This window comes from Oryctolagus cuniculus, chromosome 7 (genome assembly GCF_051225735.1).
Source record: "Oryctolagus cuniculus isolate XC-2025 breed Fujian yellow rabbit chromosome 7, ASM5122573v1, whole genome shotgun sequence".
In the NCBI taxonomy this organism is placed as follows: domain Eukaryota; kingdom Metazoa; phylum Chordata; class Mammalia; order Lagomorpha; family Leporidae; genus Oryctolagus; species Oryctolagus cuniculus.
In genome coordinates this window covers 134,247,919-134,275,844 of record NC_142873.1, presented here as the reverse complement: position 1 = coordinate 134,275,844, position 27,926 = coordinate 134,247,919, and the positions used below count along the sequence as shown (strand labels likewise).

General features: G+C 42.4%; 1 protein-coding gene across 42 annotated transcripts in view; it reads left to right on the top strand.

The window, feature by feature from the left end:
• Positions 1-27,926, top strand: part of MACF1 (microtubule actin crosslinking factor 1) — a 407,864-nt gene that overhangs the window by 280,164 nt on the left and 99,774 nt on the right. For 36 of the 42 annotated variants that reach the window (XM_051857911.3, XM_070078713.1, XM_089300949.1 and 33 more), the window contains 13 exons: positions 1,313-1,537; positions 5,232-5,750; positions 7,032-7,208; positions 7,477-7,600; positions 8,709-8,917; positions 9,299-9,616; positions 14,991-15,157; positions 16,572-16,728; positions 18,630-18,747; positions 21,513-21,575; positions 22,893-23,134; positions 23,875-24,004; positions 26,298-26,497. In XM_051857911.3, coding sequence (XP_051713871.2) covers positions 1,313-1,537; positions 5,232-5,750; positions 7,032-7,208; positions 7,477-7,600; positions 8,709-8,917; positions 9,299-9,616; positions 14,991-15,157; positions 16,572-16,728; positions 18,630-18,747; positions 21,513-21,575; positions 22,893-23,134; positions 23,875-24,004; positions 26,298-26,497 — 2,649 coding nt within the window. The remainder of the gene's footprint in view (positions 1-1,312; positions 1,538-5,231; positions 5,751-7,031; positions 7,209-7,476; positions 7,601-8,708; positions 8,918-9,298; positions 9,617-14,990; positions 15,158-16,571; positions 16,729-18,629; positions 18,748-21,512; positions 21,576-22,892; positions 23,135-23,874; positions 24,005-26,297; positions 26,498-27,926) is intronic. The other 6 variants (XM_089300957.1, XM_089300953.1, XM_089300948.1 and 3 more) reach the window with 1 other exon arrangement.

Here is a 27,926-nt window from a genome sequence, read left to right as displayed (position 1 = left end):
GCTTGATATTTTCTCAAAAGAAAATTTTAGTACTTCTACAAATAAAAGTTAATGAAGGGGAAGCTGCCTTATAGAGCAAATCAACAAAAAGGGCTTCTTCAGGAGCTAGTATGTGAGTGTTTATTTTTACAAGAAATATCCAGGAGGACTTCAGATCAGGAGTAATTGGTAGGCAGTACATACTGTATGCTTGCTATCTGTATGCTCAGTACTCTGATCTTTATAAATCAAAGATCAATGAGAACTTAGGAACAGTGTTATCCTGGGAAGGAAAAAGTGAATGGTATGTTTCTAAGATGAATATAGACTGATGATACAAAAGTACTAGTGGAAAGTATCTGTGGATTCCTAGTGGACCACAAGCTGTCCCCACACTGCCTCTATAGTTTTGATGAGAATTCTGCATTGAGATAAACCAAAGAGCAAACAGTCTCAAATGGTTCTGCACTCCACCCAGCACTGTTAGATTAATTCCCATCACTCCTTCAGCCTTAGACTCTGACACCAATGAGTGAGGTAGAGATCGTGGGAAAGAGAAGTAAGTTACCAAAAGATGAATTCCTTTTTTAAAAGATTTATTTATTTATTTATTTATTTGAAAGAGTGTCAGAGAGAGAGAATCTTACATCGATTGGTTCACTCCCCAAATGCCCTGAATAGCTGGAACTGGGCCAGGGCAAAGCCAAGAGCTTAGAGCTCTGTCTGGGTCTCCCATGTGGGTGGCAGGGACCCAAGCACTTATATCATCTTTTGCTGGCACTCTAACTGGCACTCATACAGGATGTTGCCGTTGCAGGCAGTGCTTAACTGCTGCACCACAGTGCAGACCTCAAAAGATGAATTTCAGAAGACGTGAGTGCATAACGTGGCAGTGATGCTCTGGTGTGGTAGGGGAAGAGGTAGCGTGGTCACATTCAGTTATCTGGTAGCTCTTCTCTTATAAGAGGGCAGATTTCTCCCATTTAATCTCAGTCAAATAGAACACTTAGTTTGTAAACTTGGCTCTCAAGAGAAAGGATTCTGTGAAGATTTGCTGGGAGAGCAACACTGAATGTTTTCTTAAAGTCTCTTAAATCCTGAAACTTGCTCTTTTCATTGTTAAGAGACAAAAATCTAGAGATTGCTTTGAATAATTATTTTCAGTAGATTTTTAGAAGCTGTTTATTTTTTCATATGTGCAAAAAAACCTGTTTATAGCCTGTCTTAGAGCCTCTCTTTTTCTTTAGCATAAAATCCTGCCCCCCTTTTATTTAACCTCTTATATAGTTGAATATCTAAGGCCTTCTCATCAGACTACCCCTGTCACTTTCAGAGTAAAGCAGCAAAGGAACTTGCAGAGAACAGGAATAAGATTGATGCGCTCCTGGATTGGGTGACTTCAGTGGAATCGTCCTGTGGACGACTGCAGACCAGCCTTCCAGGGATGGAGCAGCTCCCGGGGGCTGATCCAGAGAAAAGAACCTTGGATACCACTGATGGCCACATGGTGGTGAGCCATGCCCCAGAGAACCTCGACAGGCAGTGTGCAAAGATGAAGGTGAGAATGGTAGCTTGTCCTCACTATTCGAGAAGAATCTCTTCTGCCCTAGGCAGCTCCCCCAACATTCCCAGCCCTATATCCAGTGAGCACATCACAGTTTCTATCTTTTTTAATGTTCTAAAATACTCCCTTTGAAACACTGTCTCCCTTGATTTCCATAGCGCTACCCTGCCTGATCATCCTTCTTTTCCTTTACCATCTGCACTGATTGATTCCATGTACATACTTCTTTCAAGCCCTAATGCCTACCTTGAGCTTCAACCCAGTATGTGAATCTGCCCATTGCAACTTACAAGCACAAGCACCTCAACCTGAAAATGGAATCCTATTTCCTGTAATACCCATGTCCCAATCAAACACATTCTCCTTCCTGTATTCCCACTTAATTGCCTGAATGAGACACAGTCCTGGATTCCTTTTTCTCCCTCACACTTGCATATTGAACCACTCATTAAATCCCATGACTCTTGTATCTCATTCAAAATCATTGACATTTCCTCATCCCCATTAAGACATTAGTATAGTTTAGACCACTACCAGTTTTTAGTTATATTACTTTTTTTTTTTAGAGTTTTGTTTATTTATTTGAAAGAGTTACAGAGAGGGAGAGGAAGAGGCAGAGAGAGATCTTCCATCTGCTAGTTCACTCTCCAAACAGCCACAACAGCCAGGGATAGGCCAGGGCAAAGCCAGGAGCCATAAGCTTCATCCAGGTCTCCCACATGGGTGCAAGGACCCAAGGACTTGGGCCATCTTCCACAGCTTTCCCAGGCACATTAGCAGGGAGCTGGGTTGGAAGAAGCAGCTGGGACTTGAACTGGTGCCTATATGGGATGCCGGCGCTGCAGGTGGTGGCTTTCACTGCAGTGCTGGCCCCCACTTACATATTGTAATAGTTTCTTTTATTTATTTATTTATTTATTTATTTAATTAATTAATTTCTTGGGAGGAAAGGTAGTTACAGAGGGAGGGAGATGGAGACAGAGATCTTTCATCCACTGGTTCACTCCCCAAATGGCAGCAATGGCTGGAGCTGGGCCAGTCTAAAGTCAGGAGCCAGGAACTGGTGCAGGGGTCCAAGCACTTGACCTATCCTTTGCTGCTTTCCCAGGTGCATTAGCAGGGAATTGGTTCCCATATAGGATGCCGACATCGCAGGCAGCAGCTTATCCTACTGCGCCACAATGCCAGCCCTGTAGTAGCTTCTACCAGTCTCCTTGCCTCTTGATTTTTACCATCCAATCCATTTCCTGTACTATTGATTGACCTTTCTTAAGTGCTATATTCTTACATAGCCCTTTTAATTGCTACCTATCACCTTCAAGATTGAGTCCAAACTGTAACATGGTTTACTGTCTATACCCTATTCCCCCTCATATCTGTTCCTATTTATTTCACCTCACTTCTCATCTTTCTTTACACTTTAGTCACGCTTTCCTTTACACTACAGCTATATTGATCTTTTCATCCTGTTCACTGTACTATGCTCCTACTCTCCTCTGGGCCTCTGCCGACTCTTGGAACTTTCTTGGCTCTCCAATGCAGAAAATAAGAGAAAGGCCCAGCTCTTGGTTCACTATTATTCATCCTTCAGATCCAGTTTATACATTGCACTTCCCCTAGGAAGCTGTTATTCTCTACTCCCGAGTTAAGCATATGTATTTCTCCCCTGTGGTTCCTCTTATAATCTTCCTGAATTATGGCATTTTTCATCTGTATTTATTTCTTTGTATTCCTCTCTAGATGCTAGACTTAAAAGCAGAAACCATTTCTTACTCGCCATTTATCTCTATTCCTTTGTTCATTCATTCAGTGAATACTGAATATCTGCCATGTGTCAGGCATTGTAAATAAACCAATCAATGGGATAAATAGATTACAAATATTTTAGTAGTATCACTTTTGTAGCAAAGAAAATTCAGATTAGCTGGAATACTGTAGAATGGCCTGTGTGGGCCATTACTTTATTTTGTATTGATAGGATTTCTTATCTTGCATACTGCCTCTAGACTTGGAAGCTCTAGCGGTATGTAGTATGTCCCCCAAATCCCTTGCAGTCTTACCATTGCAGAGAGCAGAAATGATTCTCTTGTCAAGGGAGGCTCCTGGCACCACTAGCTGGCCCATCACCCTGACCAAGCAGCAGCTCCATCCCAAGGCTGAAACTGCCTCCCCCATAAGTGGATGGGTAGGAGGATAAGAATGGGGAATATGGTGCTATATAGAAAAAACTGTAGTACTACCCCTTCTCTGTATTTGAGCAAGATGTAGTTGTTACTCCAGTTTTCCTGTGATGATATGAGAAGCTCGGGCTGTCAGGTTGCTGTAGACACAGGATGAAAATGAACAATATTCTGAGGGAAAGTAGGCTGTAAGTCTAGGCACTTGCATAAGCAAGATAGATAGTCAGGAACACTGACTATGCTCCCCTTGTCTCTCATGTTTGAAAATAAAAGAATACCCACAACTATTTTCAAAGAACTTACATTCTATTAGAATAGGAAAGAAGTTCACATAAAAGCATATAGAAATAGGCCGGCACTGCAGCTCAATAGGCTAATCCTCCGCCTGCAGCACCAGCACCCCGGGTTCTAGTCCCGGTCGGGGTGCCAGATTCTGTCCCGGTTGCTCCTCTTCCAGTCCAGATCTCTGCTGTGGCCTGGGAGTGCAGTGGAGGATGGCCCAAGTGCTTGGGCCCTGCACCTGCATGGGAGACCAGGAGAGAAGCACCTGGCTCCTGGCTTCAGATCAGCACAGTGCGCCGGCCGCAGCAGCCATTGGGGAGTGAACAAATGGAAAAGGAAGACCTTTCTCTCTGTCTCTCTCACTGTCTACTCTGGCTGTCAAAAAATAAATAAATAAATAAAAGCATATAGAAATAGCACCTACCAAGAAAAGTAAATATTACTTTTAAAATTCATTATGTCAAATTTACTCTCTAGCTAATAAATTTTCCAAGATCTTTTTTTTTGACAGGCAGAGTTAGTGAGAGAGAGAGAGAGACAAAGAAAGGTCTTCCTTTCCTTTGGTTCACCCCCCTTATGGCCACTGCAGCCAGCACACTGCACTGATCCGAAGCCAGGAGCCAGGTGCTTCCTCCTGGTCTCCCATGCAGGTGCAGGGCTCAAGCACTTGGGCCATCCTCCACTGCACTCCTGGGCCACAGCAGAGAGCTGGTCTGGAAGAGGAGCAACCAGGACAGAATCCGGCACCCTGACCGGGACTAGAACCCGGGGTGCCGGCGCCACAGGCAGAGGATTAGCCAACTGAGCCACAGCGCCAGCCCCAAGGTCTTTTCTAATAGGGGCAAGTCTACAGGGAAATATGGGTAACATATGTCATAGCTAAGTTTTTGCAGTTTTTATATTGTCATATGTATGACTTATCTAGCTATTATCTTTCGTTAACGTAGATCACTGTTAGTTGGCCATTTGTACATTTTCTTACACTTGGGTTGGTTTAGTAAAAAGAGTGAGGTTCTAGTCAGTTCTGATCATTAATTACCTATATGACATTACTTAGGATGTATTTGTGGTATTCATTTATCTTGTCTTGTATGAGCTATATATTGTCTATCTACAATGGCTTATTGAAGTAGAAGTAGAGACCTTTCTGTACCTCTGGTTGGAGGCATAATCAAATTATGTGGTTTCCCTACTGACTGTCCTTGTTTGGGGGTATTATTTGCCAGGCCTGTCACCAAGAATTGCTGTCCCAGCAGCAGAATTTCATTCTGGCCACCCAGTCAGCTCAGGCCTTCCTGGACCAGCATGGCCATAATCTTGAACCCAAAGAACGGCAGATGTTGCAAGAGAAGCTAGGAGAGCTTAAGGAACAATATGCCACTTCCCTGGCCCAATCAGAGGCAGACCTGAAGCAAGTGCAGACCCTCCGGGATGAGCTGCAGAAGTTTCTTCAGGATCATAAAGAATTTGAAAGCTGGCTGGAACGTTCTGAGAAAGAGCTGGAGAACATGCATAAAGGAAGCAGCAGCCCTGAAGCCCTTCCCTCCCTGCTAAAGCGGCAGGGAAGCTTCTCAGAGGATGTCATTTCTCACAAAGGTGACTTGAGATTTGTGACTATCTCAGGACAGAAAGTCTTGGACACAGAAAATAACTCTGAGGAAGGCAAAGAGCCATCAGCAACCAGACACTTAGTGAAGGAGAAGCTGAAGGATGCAACAGAAAGATACACTGCTCTTCATTCAAAGGTAAGAGGGCCTTGCTCAGCCTCTGCTGAAACTGATGCAGCAGCCCTAATACAGTTGCGGGTGGTTTCTGGGGCTCAGAATAAGACCCTTAGGACAGTGGGTTTCCATGAACTGTGCAAAAAACCACGAAGTGTGTAGGCCCATGGGCTAAGGACTGATTCTAACCGTATTGGGAGTGTTATACTCATGCTGAAGGTCAAAGTGCTCACCTTCCTGTATCTTGACCAGCATCTTGGGCTCCCAGGAGACATAGCACAGGGGAAGCTTAAGTCAGTTGTACAGAACATCTAAGGTAAATCCTTATCTTCTCTATGTAAGGAACTCTCTCTCTTAAAGTTTAGAATCCAGACAGTTTTTACCTCTCTTATTTATTCTTTGTTTTTAAAAGATTTATTTTATTTATTTGAAAGGCAGAGTTACAGAGAGAGGTAGAGCAGAGAGAGAGGTCTTCCATGCACTGGTTCACTCTCCCAAATGGCTGCTACAGCTGGAGCTGAACCAATCTGAAGCCAGGGACCAGGACTTCTTCCAGGTCTCCCACGTGGGTTCAGGGGCCCAAGGACTTGGGCCATCCTCTGCTGCTTTCCCAAGCTGTAGCAGAGAGCTGGATTTGAAGTAGAGCAGCTGGGACTCGAACCAGTGCCCATATGGGATGCCAGTGCTTCCAGCTAGGACTTTAACCCACTTCACCACAGTGCTGGCCCCATGTTTTCTGTTAATGTGCTTTTTGTACTCTCAGTCTCTATCTTTGCCTGCAACCTGTTGTATATGTCCTTTTTATTTTTTTAGCTTTACTTATTTGACAGATAGAGCTGCCATCTGCTGGCACTCCCCACATATTTGCAAGGACCCTAGGCCTCAGGCTGAGGCCAGGAACCGGGAATGCATGCTGCCTGCCAAGGTGCATACTAGCAGAAAATGGAACAAGAGCTAGGATTCACACCCAGGCGCTCCCATGTGGGTGTGGGTGTCCCAACCAGTGGCTTAACAGCTGGGCTAAATGCAGTCCCCGATGTGTCTTTCTTTGGTGGCTTTTCATATAACTGATTAAATATCCCTGGGTTTATAACAAGGTCAAGATGGGTAGTATGGAACAATGAGGACCACTGTAGATGATTGCCACCAATCTGTCCTCCATGGGTCCCTGACATGACCCTTACCTAAAGTCACAGTGAGTTCTCTCTAACAAAGCCAGGCCTGTTTCTTTGGCCTGTGCTCAGGAAACCGCTTTCTTTAGTCTGACATTACATAGATCTGCTTTCCTGTCATTCTGTGTTACAGTGTGCACGACTGGGCTCTCACCTGAACATGCTGCTAAGCCAGTATCAGCAGTTTCAAAGCAGTGCTGACAGCCTGCAGGCCTGGATGCAGACTTGTGAGGCCAATGTGGAGAAACTCCTCTCAGACACTGTTGCCTCTGACCCTGGAATCCTGCAACAGCAGCTCTTAACGACAAAGGTAAACCTAGACATGGGATCTGTTGTGGTGTGAAGGTCTTATGTGGCTTAGAATACCCCCAAAGAAAGCCAAATGCTTGCATAGATTAAATGCAGTGGTTGGGATGCCTTGGACAAGATCTGATTCCTAAACACTTTATCTTAATATCTATAGCAGTGGATAAACTGAGACTTCTTCTATAAAACTGCTGACTAAGTCTGAGTTTCTAGAATCAATTTTGATTATCTTCTCAGATGTTTTTCTTTTGTCCTTTTTCATGGGCAAGCAGCAGTTACAGGAGGAACTGGCTGAGCACCAAGTACCTGTAGAAAAGCTCCAAAAAATAGCTCGTGACCTCATGGAAATTGAAGGGGAGCCAGCCCCAGATCACACACATGTTCAAGAAACAACAGGTATAAAGCAGTAATAGCAGTAGTGCTCCCTGAACTCTTGAGTATATACCTTTGTTTTACACTGTATCTCATTGTGTTGTGTAAGTGTCTGTGATGGTAAGCTAGAGGCTGAGGATAGACAGGAGTAAATTTAGACTCTCATCAAATAGCTCTTCCTCTAATGAACTCCATTCTTGCACCATGGAAGGACCGTCACAATCTGGCCTCAACCCTTTTCTCCCAGGCACCCGCCTTCCAGCTGTACTCTACTTCTTTCATTTCCAAAGCAAGCCAGTCATTTCTGCATTACATTCTGCCTGAAGTTTTTCTATTGCTTAGCTACTAACATTTATCGAGTGTCTACCATGCATGATAGAAATCTTGCTCATCCTTAAAGATGCAGCTAAGAGTAATAACATCCTGGTGACTGTAGTTAATAACAATATATTGTATACTTGAAAATTACTCTGAGAGTGTTCTCATCACAAATAAGTAATAATTATGTGAAGTAATGTATGTGTTAAGTAGTATAATTTAGCCATCTCATAATTGTGAGTATGTGTATATATGTAGATTTCAAGATATCATATTGTACATCATAAATAAATGATCATTGGTTTAAAATATATATATATATATACCAGAGAGGTTACTTCCTTTGTAAAATCCTGACCACCACTTCCACCTCTTAGAAAAAAATAAAAGATAAGAAATAATTACTCTTCCTTCTGGGCTTTTCTACAGCAGAGCTGCTAAAGTGCTAACATAGCACTTAATATTTTATTTTTACTGTTAGTTGTCAGGTAACTTCCTCTGCCTTTGTTCTGTATATAGCCTTAAATTTGTAATTTATACTATATCATAAATATCATATTATAACAAGGTCAAGATGGGTAGTATGGAACAGTAAGGACCACTGTAATGATTTTTAATCCTCAACATCTAGCATAATTTCTGTTTAAAAAATGCTTAATGAATTTGACTCCAATACTAATACACTTTGAGCTTATTCCTTTTGTTTCTCTTGATGTCAGTTGTTCTTATACTTAATATGTGTAAATTAAATATTTTTTAAAGCATTAAGCAAAAATAGTATTCACTCTTTCTTCTCATGGCCTTGGTTTTCCAGATTCCATTCTCAGTCACTTCCACAGACTCTCCTGTAGCCTGGCTGAGCGCTCTGCTCTGCTGCAGAAGGCAATTGCCCAATCTCAGAGTGTCCAGGAAAGTCTAGAGAGCCTGTTGCAGTCCATCAGGGAAGTTGAACAAAACCTGGAAGGGAAGCAGGTGGCCTCTCTTTCGACAGAAGTGATCCAAGAAGCCCTGGCCACTAATACGGTAAGACCTGTGTCCCAAGCATTAGCAAAGAGGGGTGTTTGCCATGTGCCATACTTGTATAATTTTGAAAAAATAATAGGAAAACTTCATTTTCATGAATCTTCTAGTAAGTTTTAAAGATGTTGACTAATCCACATACAGATACTTCTACCCAATTTCCAAGCTACCATTGAGCTTCAGGAAAAGTGACAATAGCCAAGTCATTTAGTGGAATGGGTAGAGAACGAAAGGGATAAGACGCATGGTACTCTGAAAACGCAGTTGCAATCTTCCAACCCGCCTTGAGGAAGTGACCATGAGAGTATTAATGTGTTATAGGTTGTGGCTCAGATATCCTAGAATAAATGAGCCAGGAGCTGACAGCCATCTCCTTTTTGACAGAAACTGAAGCAAGACATTGCTCGACAAAAGAGCAGCTTAGAGGCTACCCGGGAGATGGTGACCCGATTCATGGAGACGGCAGACAGCAACACCGCAGCAGGACTGCAGGGAAAACTGGCGGAAGTGAACCAGCGCTTTGAACAGCTCTGTCTACAGCAGCAGGAAAAGGAGAGCTCCCTAAAGAAGCTTCTGCCGCAGGCCGAGATGTTTGAACATCTCTCTGATAAACTGCAGCAGTTCGTGGAAAACAAAAGTCGGATGCTAGCCTCTGGAAATCAGCCAGATCAAGATATCGCACGTTTCTCCCAGCAGATCCAGGTGGCTACATAATCTGCCTTGTGAGCATGTGGGGAGGGAACTGGCAGGTGGGGAGATCTCTGCCCTCTCCCATCTGTCTCTCAAGTAATAAAAACAAAATTAAAGGAAAATAAGTAAATAACCTGAATTAATTTTCCCTATAATTTAATATATAATTAGATTTACTTGTTTCTGTTTGTGCTCCACTTTAGAGTTTTAATTTCCTATCTTTGTTTATTAAATTTTATTTCTAACTATGTAAAGCATTTCTATAGCTCAAATATAAAACTACTCATAAAGTTCTGCCATCTCATTTACACCCACTTTTGTAGTAATGGATTTCAAGTTTGTTTTTTCTATTTATTTTTCCAAAATGTATACACCACGTTCACATTTCTCATCCTTCCTTGCCAAAGAGAAGAATATATAATGTTTTTCACTCTGTTTTTTCTTTAGTATGTCCTAGAAGTCACTTAATATCAATTCATAGAGATCTTCCTCCTTTTTTTAAGATTTATTTTATTTATTTGAAAGAGCACAGAGAGAGGGAGAGACAGAGAGAGAGAGATCTTCCATCTGCTGGTTCTCAGCTGTACATTCATTGGGTAGATTTACCATAGTTCGTTTACTGAAATTCTGTGTGTGGGCATTCTCTGACTGTTGTTTCCAGAATTGTGCTATTACAAATGAATAACCTTGGCCGGCGCCACGGCTCACTAGGCTAATCCTCCGCCTAGCGGCGCCGGCACACCGGGTTCTAGTCCCGGTTGGGGCGCCGGATTCTGTCCCAGTTGCCCCTCTTCCAGGCCAACTCTCTGCTGTGGTCAGGGAGTGCAGTGGAGGATGGCCCAGGTGCTTGGGCCCTGCACCCCATGGGAGACCAGGAAAAGCACCTGGCTCCTGGCTCCTGCCATCGGATCAGCGCGGTGCGCCGGCTGCAGCGCGCCGGCCGCGGCGGCCATTGGAGGGTGAACCAACGGCAAAGGAAGACCTTTCTCTCTGTCTCTCTCTCTCTCACTGTCCACTCTGCCTGTCAAAAAAAAAAAAAAAAAAACACAAATGAATAACCTTTTCCATTTTTCCTATATTGTTGCAACTGTATCATTATGAGTGGAATTGTTGCATCAAAGGTAAACGCAGGGACAGGTATTTGATGCAGCAGTTAAGTCATCACTTGAGATGCCCACATCCCATATCAGACTATCTGGTTTGAGTCCTGGCCCCTCCACTTCTAGTCCAGCTTCCTGCTAACACATACCCTGAAAGGCAGCAGATGATGGTCCAAGTACCCAAATGGGAAACCTGAATTGAATTCCAGACTCCTAGCTTTGGCCTGTTGCAGGTATCTGGGAAATGAACCTGTGGATGGTGATTTCTCTCCACCTTCTCATTCTCTCTCTGCCTTTCAAATAAAATGAAGATAAATTTTAAAGAAATGTTTTTAAAGGATAAACACATGTGTAGCTTGGTTAGCTATAACCAATTTCTCCTCCATTGAGATTTTATATTTTGCATCCACCCCGGCAATATGTGAGAGTACCTGTTCCTTCCCACAGCCTCACTGACAGAATGTGTTACTAAGCTTTTTGAGCCAGTCGAATACATAAAACATGATATCTAAATGGAATTTTTTTTTTTTTTGACAGGCAGAGTGGATAGTGAGAGAGAGAGAGACAGAGAGAAAGGTCTTCCTTTTGCCATTGGTTCCCTCCAGTGGCCACCACGGCTGGCGTGCTGTGGCCGGCGCACCGCGCTGATCCGAAGGCAGGAGCCAGGTACTTATCCTGGTCTCCCATGGGGTGCAGGGCCCAAGCACTTTGGGCCATCCTCCACTGCCTTCCCTGGCCACAGCAGAGAGCTGGCCTGGAAGAGGGGCAACCGGGACAGAATCCGGCACCCCGACCAGGACTAGAACCCGGTGTGCCGGCACCGCAAGGTAGAGAGTTAGCCTAGTGAGCCGCGGCGCCGGCCGCTAAATGAAATTTTAATTTCCTCTCTCATGAGTGACATTCAGTTATTTTTATACATTTTTAGTTTGTTTTTATACATTTAAGAGTCATTTATTGGCCGGCGCCGCGGCTCACTAGGCTAACCCTCCGCCTTGCTGCGCCGGCACACCAGGTTCTAGTCCCGGTTGGGGCGCCGGATTCTGTCCCGGTTGCCCCTCTTCCAGGCCAGCTCTCTGCTGTGGCCCGGGAGTGCAGTGGAGGATGGCCCAAGTGCTTGGGCCCTGCACCCCATGGGAGACCAGGATAAGTACCTGGTTCCTGCCATCGGATCAGCGCGGTGGGCCAGCCGCAGCGGCCATTGGAGGGTGAACTAACGGCAAAGGAGGACCTTTCTCTCTGTCTCTCTCTCTCATTGTCCACTCTGCCTGTCAAAAAAATAAAATAAAAGAGTCATTTATGGACTGTTGGTTTGCATCTTTTTCTATTTTTATGTCAAGTTTGTGGGTCTTTTTTCCTCACTTTTTATTTTCTTAAACTATTTTTTATTTATATCTGAAAAGCAGAGAAAGCAGAAGTAGAAATCTTTCCAGTGATTTTCTCCAAAAATACCTACAACAGCTGGGATCAGGCCAGGTTAAAGCCAGGAGCCCAGAACCCAATCTGGGTTTCCCATGTTGGTGGCAGGGACCCAGGTACTTGAGCCATCATCTGCTGCTTCCCTGGGTGTGTGTTAGTAAGAAGCTAGAATAGGAAGTGGAGCCAGAACTAAAACCTTGGCACTGTGACGTGGAATGCTGATATCCCACCAGTATCTTACTGTACCACAAGCCCACCCCCTCTCAATTTTTAAATAGTGCTTAAATATTAGAGAGATTAGCTCTTTATCTATATTGGGAGTATTTTCTTCCCATTGTCCTTTGTCTCTTGACTTTGCTCCTGGTAATTTTTTTTTGACATGTAAATTTTTTGTTTGTAAACAGTGGATTTCATCAGTCTTTTGTTAAATATGTATTTTTACTCATAGTTTGAAAGCCCTTTTGAATTTTTTAACAATTTGAATTTATGCTGAGGTACGACTCAAGTTCATCTTCTACCAAAAATCTATTTAGTTGTTCTTGATACCATTTATTAAGACGTGTATCTTTTAGATTTGAGAAACCACCTTTACCACATACAGAATTTCCATATGTATTTGAGTCTGTTTCTGGATTTTCTGTTCTGTTTCTTCAGCATGTCTATTTTTGTGATATAGCATATTACTTTTAGTTACAGGTGCTTTATAGTACACATCAATATCTGGTAGGGATAAACTTCCTCATTGTTTTCCTTCAGTATTTTTCATAATTGTAGTTGCACATTTATTTTTTCATATCAACTTTAGAATCAAGTTATTAGTTCTAGAGGAAAAATTCTGTGGCCAGTGCCTTGGCTCGCTAGGCTAATCCTCCGCCTGCGGTGCTGGTACCTCAGATGCTAGTCCCGGTCAGGGTGACAGATTCTGTCCCAGTTGCTCCTCTTCCAGTTCAGTTCTCTGCTGTGGCCCAGGAAGGCAGTGGAGGATGGCCCAAGTGCTTGGGCCCTGCACCTGCATGGGAGACCAGGAGGAAGCACCTGGCTCCTGGCTTCAGATCGGCGCAGCACACCGGCTGCAGCACACCGGCCGTAGTGGCTATTATGGGGGTGAACCAATGGAAGGAAGACCTTTCTGTCTCTCTCTCTCACTCACTAACTCTGCCTGTCAAAAAAAAAAAATTGTTATTTTTATTTGAGTCACATTAAATGTATTCATACCACATATATGTGTGTGACAACATTCTTCAAAAAGTTCATGGAAATGGAACTAAAAAATAAGTTTGTTTTGGTGCAAACATTTTTTTTTAAGATTTATTTATTTACTTGAAAGTCAGAGTTGCACAGTGAGAGGAGAGGGAGAAAGAGAAAGAGGTCTTCCATCCTCTGGTTCACTTCCCAGTTGGCTGCAACAACTGGAGCTGTGCTGATCCAAAGCAAGGAGCCAGGAGCTTCTTCTGGGTCTCTCACATGAGTGCAGGGGCCCAAGCACTCAGGCCATCTTCCACTGTTCTCCCAGACCATAGCAGAGAGCTAGATTGGAAGTTGAGCAGGACTCAAACTGGTGCCCATATGGGATGCCAACACTGCAGGCTGCGGCTTTCCCCACTACATCACAGAGCTGGCCCCTAAACATTTTTTGAAATCCATATATAGGAAAATTCAAAAAGTTCACTAAAATGCATATTTTTTTAAAAAATGCATAGATTTCAATTTTTTTGCACCAAAATAAATGTATCTTTTCTTTCTAATTTATTTATTTATTTATTTGAGAAACAGAAAATGAGACAAAAAGAGCAGTCTCCCAATTGCTGGTTTGCTTCCCAAATGTGCACAGCAGCTAGGCCAGGCCCAGCCAAAGCCAGGAGCCAAGAACTCAGTCAAGATATCTTATGTGGGTGACAGGAGCCTAATTATTTGTGTCATTACCATTGCCTCCCAGTGTCCGCATTAGCAGAAAGTTGAAGTCAGGAACCAGAGTCGGGTATTCAGCTTCGGCACCCCATGTGGAACATGAGCATCCTAATCTCTAGGCCAGATTCCCACTCCTTATCTTTTTATTCCATTTTTCCATGAACTTTGTGGTTTACCCTCATACGTGATGCAAATACACATCCTCATGGGTGTTTCCATTTATTCAGATCTTGTTTTTGTGTTTTTCAGGAGTATTTTAAAGTTTAGGTTTTATATATTTCTTATTGATTACTAAGATTGAGCTTTTTGTGTTGCTATAAAATGAAGTTTCATTCTTGATTTATGTAACTTTATATTCTGCTACCTTACTGGATTATTTCATTTTTTTATTTAGTTGTATAGTTGATTCTCTTGGATTTTATAAGAATATACTCATGTAACTTGCAAATATAATTTTACCTCTTCTTTCCAATTCTATGTCACAAATGGTTTATCTTAATTGTGCTTGCTAATATCTTTGTTTTTTTTTTTAAGATTTATTTATTTTTTATCTGAGAGTCAGAGTTACACATAGAGAGGAGAGGCAGAGAGGTCTTACATCCAATGGTTCACTCTCCAATTGGCCTCAACGGCGGGAACTGCACTGATCCGAAGTCAGGAGCCAGGAGCTTCTTTTGGTCTCCCACGTGGGTGCTTGTACCAAGTCTTAGAACATTTGAATAAAGGAGATTAGCTTTCTTTTTAACTCCTACCCACTCTCCATCCAGTGGATTGTAGAGGCCATACGCTTTTATTATTTTGGTCTATCAGTTGACCCAGCAAGCGTGCCTCTTCTTGTTGCCTCACTTTCTACAGATTAGCAAGAACTCAACCCCAGACTTACTCTAGATATTTTTCATCTGTTTGAGTATATTTACTTGTAAGTATCAGAGCTTTAACACATTTCATTTTGTGCTTGACAGGAGGTCAGTGTGGAAATGGAAGACCAGAAGGAGAACCTCGATACTCTTGAGCACCTGGTCACTGAACTGCACTCTTGTGGCTTTGCACTGGACCTGTCCCAGCACCAGGACAGGATACAGAACCTCAAAAAGGATTTCACAGAACTGCAGAAAACAGTTAAAGAAAGGTGAGCAACCTATCTCCTTAAGGTTTAGTGATTTTTCTGCTATGAACTAGTAAATTCCTTCTCAGTAATGGGGCTGAATTTCTGCTCTTAAGCCCACCTACACCAAATAGAACAAATTGGATAGCAAGCAAGAATGTGGCAGAATTTGAAATAAGGAAAATAATTGGAAGAGACTTCCCAGACATAAGTAAAGGCTACCTTGGCATTTGCCCCACTTGTTTTAACTACATGTAAGTTGCTGTTCTGGAGGAGTGTCCAGATTCTTCTTCCAAAGCAAACAAGCAAGTAGATGGCAAAGACTGGCTGATTTTAGTTTACTATTTTTTGTTGTTGTTGTTGTTGTTTTTACAGGCAGAGTGGACAGTGAGAGAGAGACAGAGAGAAAGATCTTCCTTTGCCGTTAGTTCACCCTCCAATGGCCGCCGCGGCCGGCGCGCTGCGGCCAGCGCACCACGCTGATCCGAAGGCAGGAGCCAGGTGCTTCTCCTGGTCTCCCATGGGGTGCAGGGCCCAAGCACTTGGGCCATCCTCCACTGCACTCCCAGGCCACAGCAGAGAGTTGGCCTGGAAGAGGGGCAACCGGGACAGAATCCAGCGCCCCGACCGGGACTAGAACCCAGTGTGCCGGCGCCGCTAGGCGGAGGATTAGCCTAGTGAGCCACGGCACCGACCTTAGTTTACTGTTTAAAAGTCATGATTCCCCATTGAAAAGTCTTACTTGGGTTTAAGAATGTGAACAAGACTTCTAATCTTGATTTAGCCATAAACAAAGTCATCTGCCTTATTTATTAGAAGAAAGTAGTTGCTCAACCATCACTAAGCAACAGGTTATTTATTAGAGGAAATGGGGACAAAGGTCAAGACTGCTTTGTTTTTCTTCTGTGCTGAGAGCTTTTAAGAAACCAGAATCTCTGGGTTGACATCCAATGATAGATGTGACTATTTTCACTTATTTTATGCATTGGCTTAGTTAACAAGAGCTAATGATCCAACTTTTCTTGGCCCCAGATTCAACAGCTTCCTTGCTAACAGAATAAGCATTTGAACTGGGCTCTGAAAGAGTCAAATACCTAAAATATAGCTGAGCTGGAACTGAGCTCCAAAGCCTGCATTCTTTCCATTGTATCATAGTACCTAAATAGCAAGCTCCCTTAGTTTTTCTCACTTTCACTTTAGCCTAGAGTGAGATTGAAGACTTCTTTCCCAAGAAATATCCAAACAAGGGCAACAGATTCCTGAGTTTGATGCTCTCCTATATTATATGTGGTTGTTCATCCAAACTTGCTGTGGAAAAGATTATGGGAAGGAAGAGCCCTGTTAGAAAATTGATGCCTGGAGTCCCAGAGTGAGCCTAGTTTTAGTTCAAGTTGATTTTACAAGACTAGTCTGGTAACTAACAAAACTTTGTTGACAGAGAGAAAGATGCATCATCTTGCCAGGAGCAGTTGGATGAATTCCGGAAGTTGATTAGGCTTTTCCAGAAATGGCTGAAAGAAACTGAAGGAAGCATTCCACCTACAGAGACTTTCTTAAGTACTAAAGAGCTGGAAAAGCAGATTGAACACCTTAAGGTAGGTGAGAAAAAGGCTCTCCAGGAGTCAGGCTACATAGTCGTTTAGAAGCCTCCATCAGCTGATCTTCAATTGTGGTGGGGATGTGATGTGAGAACGAGTTATCTGTGTGCATCAGCATAGAGATTCCTCCATCATCTTCATGGGGTTTCTGTCTATCCCTATCTAGCACTGAGCACTCTAACATGTCCTATGTAAACACCAAAAGCGAACAAATCATCTGGGAATAAAATCCGTTAAGTTTCAGCTATTTCTTGGCTGCCTCTCCTGCTGTGGTGAGTTATAAATAAGACATCATAAAAAGCTTGGTCAAGGTTTGAGCATTTGAAGCTTAAACTCTCATTTAATTTTGAAAATTAGGCAAATATATGTAAGTGACTAAGTACATGATCAGGAAATTGAGGAGGGAAGAACTTTTACTACTCCAGCTAATAAAGAAGAGGTTAGAATGATGTGGTTGGCAGGTACCTGCCAAGATAGGACCAGCCTTCTTGCAATCTCTTGCAGAATCTCTCCTGTATTGTCTTTGATGTGTACTCATCTAGCCTCTGTACCTCTGACATACCTCTTCTTTTTGTTGAAATGAGGCAAATCTGCCTATAACTCTAACTTAGGTGCACTCCTCCTTATTTTCTCAATAGAGCAGGCTTTATCTTAACCAAAGAAAGAGAAGAACTTTATAGGTTCCACAGAGTGGGTGCCAAGGGCATCTGCCATCGAGAGTTCCCTGGGACAGAGGTTCCCCGCTTTCTTGGCTCACAGTGCTCTCATTGTTTTAAGAAGTTTTTTCATGGCACCTCAGCGTCCTGCCTCTGCGAAACACACAAAACTGAAAGACAACTTAGAGTTCCACTTGCTAAGCAGTGCAGTCCAAACAGCTCAATGGTAGTTGTTCATGTAGTGTCCAACAGATGTCACTGTATTTCCCTCAAAGATTTAAAATGCCCTGCATGTTAATGCATTGTTTGGGGACCGTGGTTCTTTGGAATCAAGAGTGATTAATAAAAGAATTGACAAGCAGTGATCCTGGGTCACTTAGAAGTTGGGGAGCATGGGCTTGCCAACTGTCTGCTGATTCTCCATCTTTCTCTGCTGCTCCCCTGCAGTTAAACATCAACAGCACATTGAGCAGATTGTCAGAGGTGTTTGGTGTGAGGACAGAGGCTAAGGGCTAGGATGTTGTCCTGGCTTTGAAAGAAGTAAAATCCTATGGCTACGTCAGATCATCATGTTTTTAGAGGCTTAGTATGATCTGGTCCTTTTGTCTTAGAGCAGATGCCATTGGTTCCTAATGGCTTTCTGTGGTAATCTGAACTCTGATGTTAAACCCAACATAAAGTTCCCTTGATAACTGCAGAGTACAGTCTGTGATACTAGGTATTTCTTCACATCTGTTCATCTCATTCCTCATTTATCCTCCAGTTATCATTTCTTATTTATTCTTTATGCAGAGGTTGCTCTCCTTTGTCCACCTAGCAAGTATCGTAACTCAAAACCTTCATCTCTCTAGGTAGAGGTTATGTGTCTCTTCCTGTTCCCTCAGAGTTTATTGACTGTCCATAATTCTGTAAAAACATTTCACACATTATAATGCAGTTGATAATCTGAGCTCTTTGTTTTAGGAAGTATGTCATAATCCTATTTTGTATCCCCAGTGCCTGACCTATAGTAAACCAATGCTTAGTAAATATTGGATGGATGAACAAATGAGTCTAAATGTCCTAAAAATTCCAAGGTGTCATTCTGCCAAACCTTGGCAGGCTAACTTGGGATCTTGAAATGCTGAATATGTGAAGATGGTCTCCTAGTGCTTCTAAAACTTTAAGGAGTGTATGTAGAATTGTTCCTATTTATGAGAAGGCCCTCAGATGCTGTATTTGGCCATTTTGTTCTTTAAACAGGGCCTCTTAGATGACTGGGTCAGTAAAGGATCTCTGGTAGAAGAAATCAATTGCAAAGGCACTTCATTAGAAAATCTCATCATGGAGATCACAGCACCTGATTCCCAAGCCAAATCAGGTAAGTACGGACTCTTCGTACTGTAGTGAATAAACATCATTCTTTGCTCTTGGCCTTTGGAGATGCCCCTTTATTTTAAGAAAAGTCAAAATCAAGGTCAAATATGAACACAAAGGGCATCTACAAAGAAGTTGTCCCCACAAGCTGATCTGTTTCCTCCATTGATATGTAACACTGCTCCATTTTGCAAAATTCTTTCCCATGATGGGAAGAGTAAATGGACTAGTTGGCCCACTTAGAACTGTGAAGTGAACATAAAAAAATTAAAGGTTGGTAATTGGGGTCTCAGAAGTTTTATAACCGGTCTGTGATAGTGCAAGTGTTTACTGTACTTTCTTGCTTGTGGCTGAGAACATTTACCTTAGTATTCTGAATTTTAAGGATTTCTTGGAACCATCCAGAAGTGACAACATTTCAGAGAATTGGTGATAATTATGCTCTATACATAAGCTTTGAAGCTCAGTGAATTAGCAGCATAGGATTAAATCAGGAGCCTGCAAACTTTTTCTATAAGGAGCCAGATAGTAAATATTTTAGACTTGTAGGCCACATGGTCCTTGTCACAATCATGTACCTGCTCAGAAGTAGCTATGACAATATATGGTGTGGCTGTATTCCAGTAAAGCTTTAAATGTGGAAATATACCAAGGACCAGATTTGGCTGATGGGCTATAGTCTGATGACTCTTGGACTGTTTTTCAACTTTTTAAGCATTAGAGTCTTTTTAGAAATAATTCCCCTGTAGAAACCTACCACATAAATGGAAATTTTTGTCATAAATTTCCCTTATAAATTAATTTATAGCACTTATCTGTTATGAAATTTTTCAGAATAATGATACCATCTTAATACATATAAAATAATTTGGTATAAAATTTTGAAAAGGAGGATGCCAGCTTCTTGATCTATTTCTAGATTTTATTTGGTATTGTGTCCAGAAAATATGATTTGTACAGATAGTTACAAATGATGACAAATGTTTTTTAAAATTTCCTTTACAATCTTAAAATACTCTCTGACTAAACTGAACTAGAAACTTGAGAGTGCTGTAATAAATGCTCATATCAAAGTTAAGTCACTAAGAATACTTAATGAAGCCTCACATTCTTTTCTTAAACATAGATAACACAAACTGACATTGAGGAAAAATTTGAAATGTTAAGAATTCTGTTATTACATAATTGTGCCCTGATAAGAGCTTGCTTTTGGTAGGTGAATCTAAGCTTTGATTATCATTTTATTTAATGTGCGACACATGCACTATAGTTTTCCTCTGTATAGTATACTGGAGTGTTTATGTACAGGATTGAATATTGTAGAGTACTAGAGAAGAGCTATAACTTTTGCTCAGTGACACTCAAAAAGAAGCTTAAATATATGCATAGAAGTGGCAGGAGCTACTTATTTTTCTCAAAAGGACAGTGCCAATTGGTTCTATCTAGTGGGGGAAGATGTAGCATTCAGTGTAATTGAACAAGCATGTTTTCCTGCCATTTCTAAGTAGCTAGAAATTTATCTTAATATTAAATTTAAACCAAACTCTAAAGTGCCTCTTTTGGGTGCTATGAAAATTACTAACCTGAGTTTTCAAGTTCTCTTCCAACTCTGAAAAACTATGAATATTCCAGTTTTTACATTTGTGTTACTCTTTCTTGTTCAATAAAATGCTCTCATATACATTATCTTGTGACCTCTCTTCAGTAAGCCCTGAGCATTGACAGGATAGAAGTAGTATTGTTTTCCCATCTTAGAGAAGAGGCTGAGGGGCTGTCCACAGATTAAAGTCCACATCTGGGTTAGTGACTACCTTAGCCATGCCCTTCTTCTCCTTATTACTGTTCAGTTGCTTTTTGTCATCACCACACTGCCCTGGAAAATTATTTTTTAATTAAAATACAATAACCTTGACATTTAAAAGTTTTATTATCACCACCCTAATGCAACTATTTTTATATAGCCTTGCACATGACTTTTTGCAAAGTGAAATCAGTGTTCATGAGTGTTTTATTCTCTACCTTAAATAACATTATATTGTGAATATTTTTCATGTTTCTGTATAATCTTTAAAATGACACGACCTGGTTTTTACTTAACTTGGAAAACTCTTTAGAAAAACAAACAACCTGAGGAGAATATAGGTGATATTGTGGTAATCAGAAACAGAACCAAAGACCTAAAAGAGAATTTATGAGAATATTTGTGAGCCAGATATATTGGCACTTAACATTTCTGTCTTTCTGGTGGGGCAATAGGAGCCAGAAGAGGTATGAAAATTTTCTTTAGAAACAATATAGGAAGGGTTCATTTTGATATCTTTATTAAATGAATGCTGCTTTTTATGTCCTTAATTGTACTCATTGTTCATTTTTAGTGTAGTGAAAGATATTGACATTAAAGGTGAAACTTTTTGCTTCATTGTAAAGGCTCATCCAAAAATGTGACAGATACTATTCTAAAGACCTGATAATTTTACCTGTACTTGCTTCACAAAACTAGGGCAGGATCCAGAGGATTTAAGAACTGAGTTTGCATTTCCTCTCGAAAGGATTAAGAATCATTACTGCTAAGGAGCTAAAATATCTCGAATGACACTTTGTTGCCTGGCAGCTAAAATGATTTGTCTCTTTTCATTAGTATGTTGTCTTGTGCTGTGTTAACTTCCTGATACCCAAGCTTAAAGTGAGTGTCAAAGAACAAACGCCTTGCCTGTATGTATGCCTAACCCCTTGGTCTTGCCCTGTTTGTCTCCTTGTCATTCTGCTCAGGTTCCATACTGCCCCCTGTAGGAAGCTCTGTAGGCAGTGTAAACGGATACCACACCTGCAAAGGTGAGAATGCCATTTCCACAGTGCCTCTTTGTTGGGTGTGTTAGGACAGTGTCCGTGTTTGTATCTGTGTGTGTTTCAATACGTGTGGAAGAGCTGCTGCCAAGAAAATCTGAAGGTGAAAATCTGGGGGAAAGCAACTTGGGAAAAACAGAGATGCCTCTCTGTTTGCTGGCTATGGGCTAATTAGGTTGATGACCCCAGAATTAAATGTACCAAGGAGATAAACAGCATCACTAGGTAAGGCCAATAAAGAAAGACCTTAAAAATATGTGGGCAAGTATTTGCTGAGCAGTTAAGACCCCATATCCCATATTGGGTTTGAGCCCTGGCTCTACCCTGATTCCAGCTTCTTGCTGATACACACTTTGGGAGGCAACAGGCTCAAGTAGTTGCATCCCTGCCACCTATGTGGTAAATCTGTATTGAATTCCTGGCTTTGGCCTGGCCCAGTCCCAGCTTTTGGGCATTTAGGAAATAAATCAATGGATGGGAGATTTCTATCTATCTGTCTATTTATCTATCTCTCTCTATGTATCTGTCTTTCAAATAAATAAAATTAGTATATAAAAATTAGAACAGCTCTTCATTTGAGGCCAGTATTGTGGTACAGTGAGTTAGGCCACAGCTTATGACACCAGCATCTCATATTGGAGTGCTAGTTTGAATCCTGGCTACTCTGCTTCTGATCCAACTTCCTGGGGAGGCAGGAGAAGATGGTTGAAACACTTGGCCCCTGCCATCCATCTAGGAAACTGGGATGGAATTCCTGGCTCTTGACTTTGGCCTGACCCTGTCCTGGCTGCTGTGGCCATTTGGGGAATGAAGCAGCAAATGGAATATCTCTCTTTCTCTGTTTCTCTACCTCTTTTTCTGTCACTCTGCATTTTAAATAAATAAATAAATCTTTGAAAAAGAATTTCTCTTTATATAGGTATATGAATCTTTGAATTATAAAGAAGTTGTGCTATTCTAGAGGTAATCTAGTCTGACCTTCGACCTCCTAGCTAGGTGACCTGTCTGGTTTGGAGAAGAGACAGCAGAAAATGCTCCAAGTCTTAACCCCGGCAGTGGCTAACTGACTTCTTACTTTTGCTCCCCTCACTTTTGTTCCCATATGTATTGAGCATTTTAAAGTGTGAATCTTATATATCTGAGTATATCATGCCCTAAGCAGCATTGTGTGATGTAGCAGGGATATCATCTGTAGTTTGTTAGAAGAGTAGAACAGATGCTTAATCCTGACGTAGTTTAGAAGTGAGGACCAAAAGGAAAAGCTTGTCAAGCTGTTCCCACTGACTTCTGTTTCTGTGATATTAGATCTGACGGAGATCCAGTGTGACATGTCAGATGTGAACCTGAAGTATGAGAAACTAGGGGGATTACTTCAGGAGCGCCAAGAAAGCCTTCAGGCTGTACTTGACAGAATGGACGAGGTTCAGAAGGAGGCAAACTCGGTGCTACAGTGGCTGGAATCAAAAGAGGAAGTCCTGAAAACCATGGATGCCTCTTTGTCTCCAACCAGGACAGAAACAGTGAAAGCCCAAGCTGAGTCTAACAAGGTAACAGCTGTATCCTGGCACTTAGAGGAAAAGACTTTTGTACCAGTGTTCCTGCCTGAGCCCAGGCAACCGAGAGTGAGACCTGGCCAACTCCGTGCTGTGGGAAACAGTGTGTTTGATTTCCAAGTGAATAATATGCCTTTGACTCTCCTACAGAGTTTTCTTACCTATACAGTTAGAGATTGAATCAGAAACAAAACCAGACATGTTAGAAAGACTTGCCCTGCCCCCCAAAGCATCAGCTGATTGAGAATGGGATCTCATTCCTGATACTTCAAGAGAACCAAACCATTCTCCTCAAAGCCCCTTTCTAATTCTCAAATGGCTCTGGGGAAAAAAAAAAAAAAGCACATGATTACAGCTCATTCTTAAGACTGACATGTGGGATTAGGGAAAATGTCAGAAGATTAAAGACCATAGAAAATCCTGAAAGAAATTTTAATACTCCACTTGAGCATAGCAAGTCCTCCCCTCCAAATGTAAAAACATCATCCTCATCATCTGTGGGTGCTTTTGGTTTGTAGAGAGTGATAATTCCTTCGTATTGGGTTCATTGATGTATTATACATGCAAGAAGCTGAGATGTTGCCATTTAAATTTTCTTTTTAAAATAAATATTGAAACAGAAAGGTTAAGTATCTTAAAATCACAGACAAGTCATCAAAAGCATCAGAAGAGAACCTGTAATTGGCACCTACTCCTTCAATTGTTTATGGTATGCATGGTATTCTTTCTCCTAGGCCTTTCTTGCTGAGTTGGAACAGAATTCTCCAAAAATCCAAAAAGTAAAGGAAGCCCTGGCTGGATTACTTGTGACGTACCCCAACTCCCAAGAAGCCAAAAATTGGAAGGAAATGCAGGAGGAGCTAAGTAAGTTGTCACATGGGCATTGCAGACTCACTAAATTGTCTGTCTTCAAAGCAAATAGAAAATTTAGTACATCCTGTAAAGCAGGAATTATTTTTAGTTAATTTTTATAAGCAAGAAAGAAACACAGATAGAGCCAAAGAGTAAGTCTGATTAGGGAAAAGACTTAGAGATTCTCACAAAGAGTCAGAAGTTTGGATTTTTTTTTTTTTTAAGATGTATTTATTTATTTGAAAGACAGTGTTAACAGAGGAGAGCGGGAGAGCCACAGATTCACTCCTTAAATGGGCCTCAATAGCTGGGGCTGGGCCAATCCAAAGCCAGTAGCTAGAGCTTCTTCTGGGTCTCCCACATGGGTGCAGGAGTCTAAGCACTCGGGCCATCTTCTGCTGCTTTCTTGGGCACATTAGCCAGGAGCTGGATCAGAAGTAGAGCAGCTGAAACATGAACTGATGTCCATATGAGTTCCCGAACCTGCAGGCAGCAACTTTATCCGCTGTACCACAGCACCAGCCCCTAAAAGTTTGGTTTTTTTTTTTTTTTTTTTTAAAGATTTATTTATTTATTTGAAAGTCAGAGTCACACAGAGAGAGGAGAGGTGGGGCGGGGGGTGTCTTCCATCAGCTGCTTCACTCCCCAGATGGCTGCAACTGCTGGAGCTGCACCAATCCAAAGCCAGGAGCCAGGAGCTTCCTCCAGGTCTCCCATGCAGGTGCAGGGGCCCAAGCACTTGGGCCATCTTCTGCTGCTTTCCTAGGCCATAGCAGAGAGCTGGATTGGAAGTGGAGCAGCTGAGTCTCGAACCAGTGCCCATATGGGATTCAGGTGCTTCATGCCAGTGTGTTAACCTGCTGTGCCACAATGCCGGCCCCAAAAGTTTGGTTTTCTTTGACAAGTCAAACTGACATTATACTGTGGCCAAGAACTAGAGGGTACTGATGATTAAAATGAAAAATGGGGTCCAGTGTTGTAGCATAACAAATTAAGCCAGTGCCTGTAACCTGGGCATCCCATATGGGCACCAGTTCAAGTCCCAGCTGCTCCACTTCTGATCTAGCTCCCTACTAATGTGCCTGGGAAGAGCAGTGGAAGATGGCCCAAGTGCTTGGGCCCCTGCACCACCCATATGGGAAACTCAGAGGAAGCTCCTGGCATCTGGTTTCAGCATGGCCCAGCCCCAGCCATTGTGGCCATCTAGGGAGTGAACCAGTAATGGAAGACATCTATCTCTGTGTGTGTGTGTGTGTGTGTGTGTGTCCTTCTCTCTCTGTAACTCTACCTTTCAAATAAATAAATGTATCTTTAAAAAAATGAAAAATGGTGGGGTAGAGGGGGGAGGCGAGTGTTGGGGTACAAAAGATTGAGCCCCTTTTGGGACACCTTCATTCATCCAGCTCCTGATACAAACCTCAAATGATGGCTCTTGAGTTCTTGCCATCCGTGGATACCCAGTGGTGTTCCTGGCTCCAGGCTTCAACCTGGTCCAATCCTGGCTGTTGACAGCCATTTGGGGAGTGAACCAGCAAATGGAAGATTGATCTCCCTCCCTTTTCTATTTCAAGGAAAGTGGGGAGGCCAGCATTGTGACATAATGAGTTAAGCCCCACCTACAATGCCAGCAACCTATATGGTTGCCAGTTTGAGTCCTGGTTGTTCCCCTTGCCATCCAACTCCCTGCTAATGCACCTGGGAAAGTAGCAGAGGATGGCCCAAGTGCTTGGGCCCCTGCACCCATGTGGGAGACCGAAGAAGCTCCTGGCTTCGGATTGGCCCAACTCTGTTGCAGCCATTTAAGGAATGAACCAGCAGATAAAAGACCACTCTCTCTCCCTCTTCCTTCTTTGTAACTCTACCTATCAAATAAATAAAGAAAACTTTAAAAAAAGAACAATGGAAAATAATCTACATATTCAATAAAAAGATAAATTATGTGTTCATAATATTGAGCTGTAAATTATGTAGATTATTATTTAGCATGAAAAAACTTAGCAGCATGAAGGTTGTTCATAATATAGTAAATTTTAAAACAGACTATGAAATAATATAGGTAATATATTTGTATACATTCATGTATTTGTGTGTATATATTCTATATACACATCTGTAGAATTGTATCACATATGTAGTTTCTTATAATCACTACTGCAGTCAAGATACAGAACTGTTATTTGGTTCAAATTTTTAAAAGTTTATTTTTAATTTAAAAATGCTTGTGGGGTTATTTCCTGTAGTATATTAAAAACATAACTGAGGGACAAGGTCAGTTGCTGATGAGTCTCTCATTTCCTGTCTACAGATTCTCGGTGGGAAAGGGCCACTGAGGTGACTGTGGCTCGGCAAAGGCAGCTAGAGGAGTCTGCAAGCCACCTGGCCTGCTTCCAGGCTGCAGAGTCCCAGCTCCGGCCTTGGCTGATGGAGAAGGAACTGATGATGGGAGTGCTGGGGCCCCTGTCTATTGACCCCAACATGTTGAATGCACAGAAGCAGCAGGTCCAGGTAAGCCGTACAGCTCAATGCCTACAAGCAAAGAAAGTGGAGTCACATGAACGTGGCTTTGAATGCTGTTCCCAGCAAGTAGATTTCATGTCACTTTAGAGATTCATTTAATCTCTCAGTCTCACTGCCCTTCTTCAGTTTAAATGGGATGTTTGTAAGATATGTATCATGGTAGCTGTAAAATGGTAGACAGTTAATAGCTCTGTTGTTAGTATCATTAACAGAAGCAGTAAGGGCCAGCGCTGTGGCTCACTAGGCTAATCCTCTGCCTTGTGGCGCCGGCACACCGGGTTCTAGTCCCGGTCGGGGCGCCAGATTCTGTCCCGGTTGCCCCTCTTCCAAGCCAGCTCTCTGCTGTGGCCAGGGAGTGCAGTGGAGGATGGCCCAAGTGCTTGGGCCCTGCACCTCATGGGAGACCAGGAGAAGCACCTGGCTCCTGCCTTGGTATCGGCGTGGTGCGCCGGCCACAGCACGCCGGCCGTGGCGGCCACTGTAGGGTGAACCAATGGCCAAGGAAGACCTTTCTCTCTGTCTCTTTCTCTCCCTGTCCACTCTGCCTGTCAAAAAAAAAAAAAAAAAATCCCCAATGCTAGTGATCCTTATTACTTTTTTTAAAAGATTTATTTATTTATTTGAAAGTCAGAGTTACACAGAGAGAGGAGAAGCAGAAAGAGAGAGAAAGGGAGGTCTTCCATCCAATGGTTCACTCCCCAGTTGGCTGCAACGGCCGAAGCTGCATTGATCCAAAGCCAGGAGCCAGGAGCTTCTTCCAGGTCTCCCCCATGGGTGCAGGGGCCCAAGGCCTTGGGCCATCTTCTACTGCTTTCGCAGGCCATAGCAGAGAGCTGGATCAGAAGTGGAGCATGCGGCCGGCACTATGGCGCAGCAGGCTAACACCCTGGCCTGAAGCACCGGCATCCCATATGGGTGCCAGTTTGAGACCCGCTGCTCCACCTCCCATCCAGCTCTCTGTTTTGGCCTGGGAAAGCAGTAGAAGATGGCCCAAGGCCTTGGGCCTCTGTAGCCGTGTGGGAGACCTGGAAGAAGCTCCTGACTCCTGGCTTTTGATAGGCACAGCTCTGGCTGTTGTAGCCAATTGAGGAGTGAACCATTGGATTGAAGACCTATCTCTCTCTCTCTCTCTCTCTCTCTCCTTCTCCTTTCTCTGTGTAACTCCGAGTTTCAAATAAATAAATAAACCTTTAAAAAAATTTTTTTAAAAGATGGAGCAGTAGGTCTCGAACTGGCACCCATATGGGATGCTGGCATTTCAGGCCAGGGTGTTAACCCGCTTAGCCACAGCACTGGCCCCTGTGATCCATATTACTTAATGTAATATCTTATATTTGCCTGCTTTACTTGAAGGCTTTCTCCTGATCAAAACTCAAAAAAGTTGATTTAAGTTTCTGACAGTATAGAAATTTAGTTT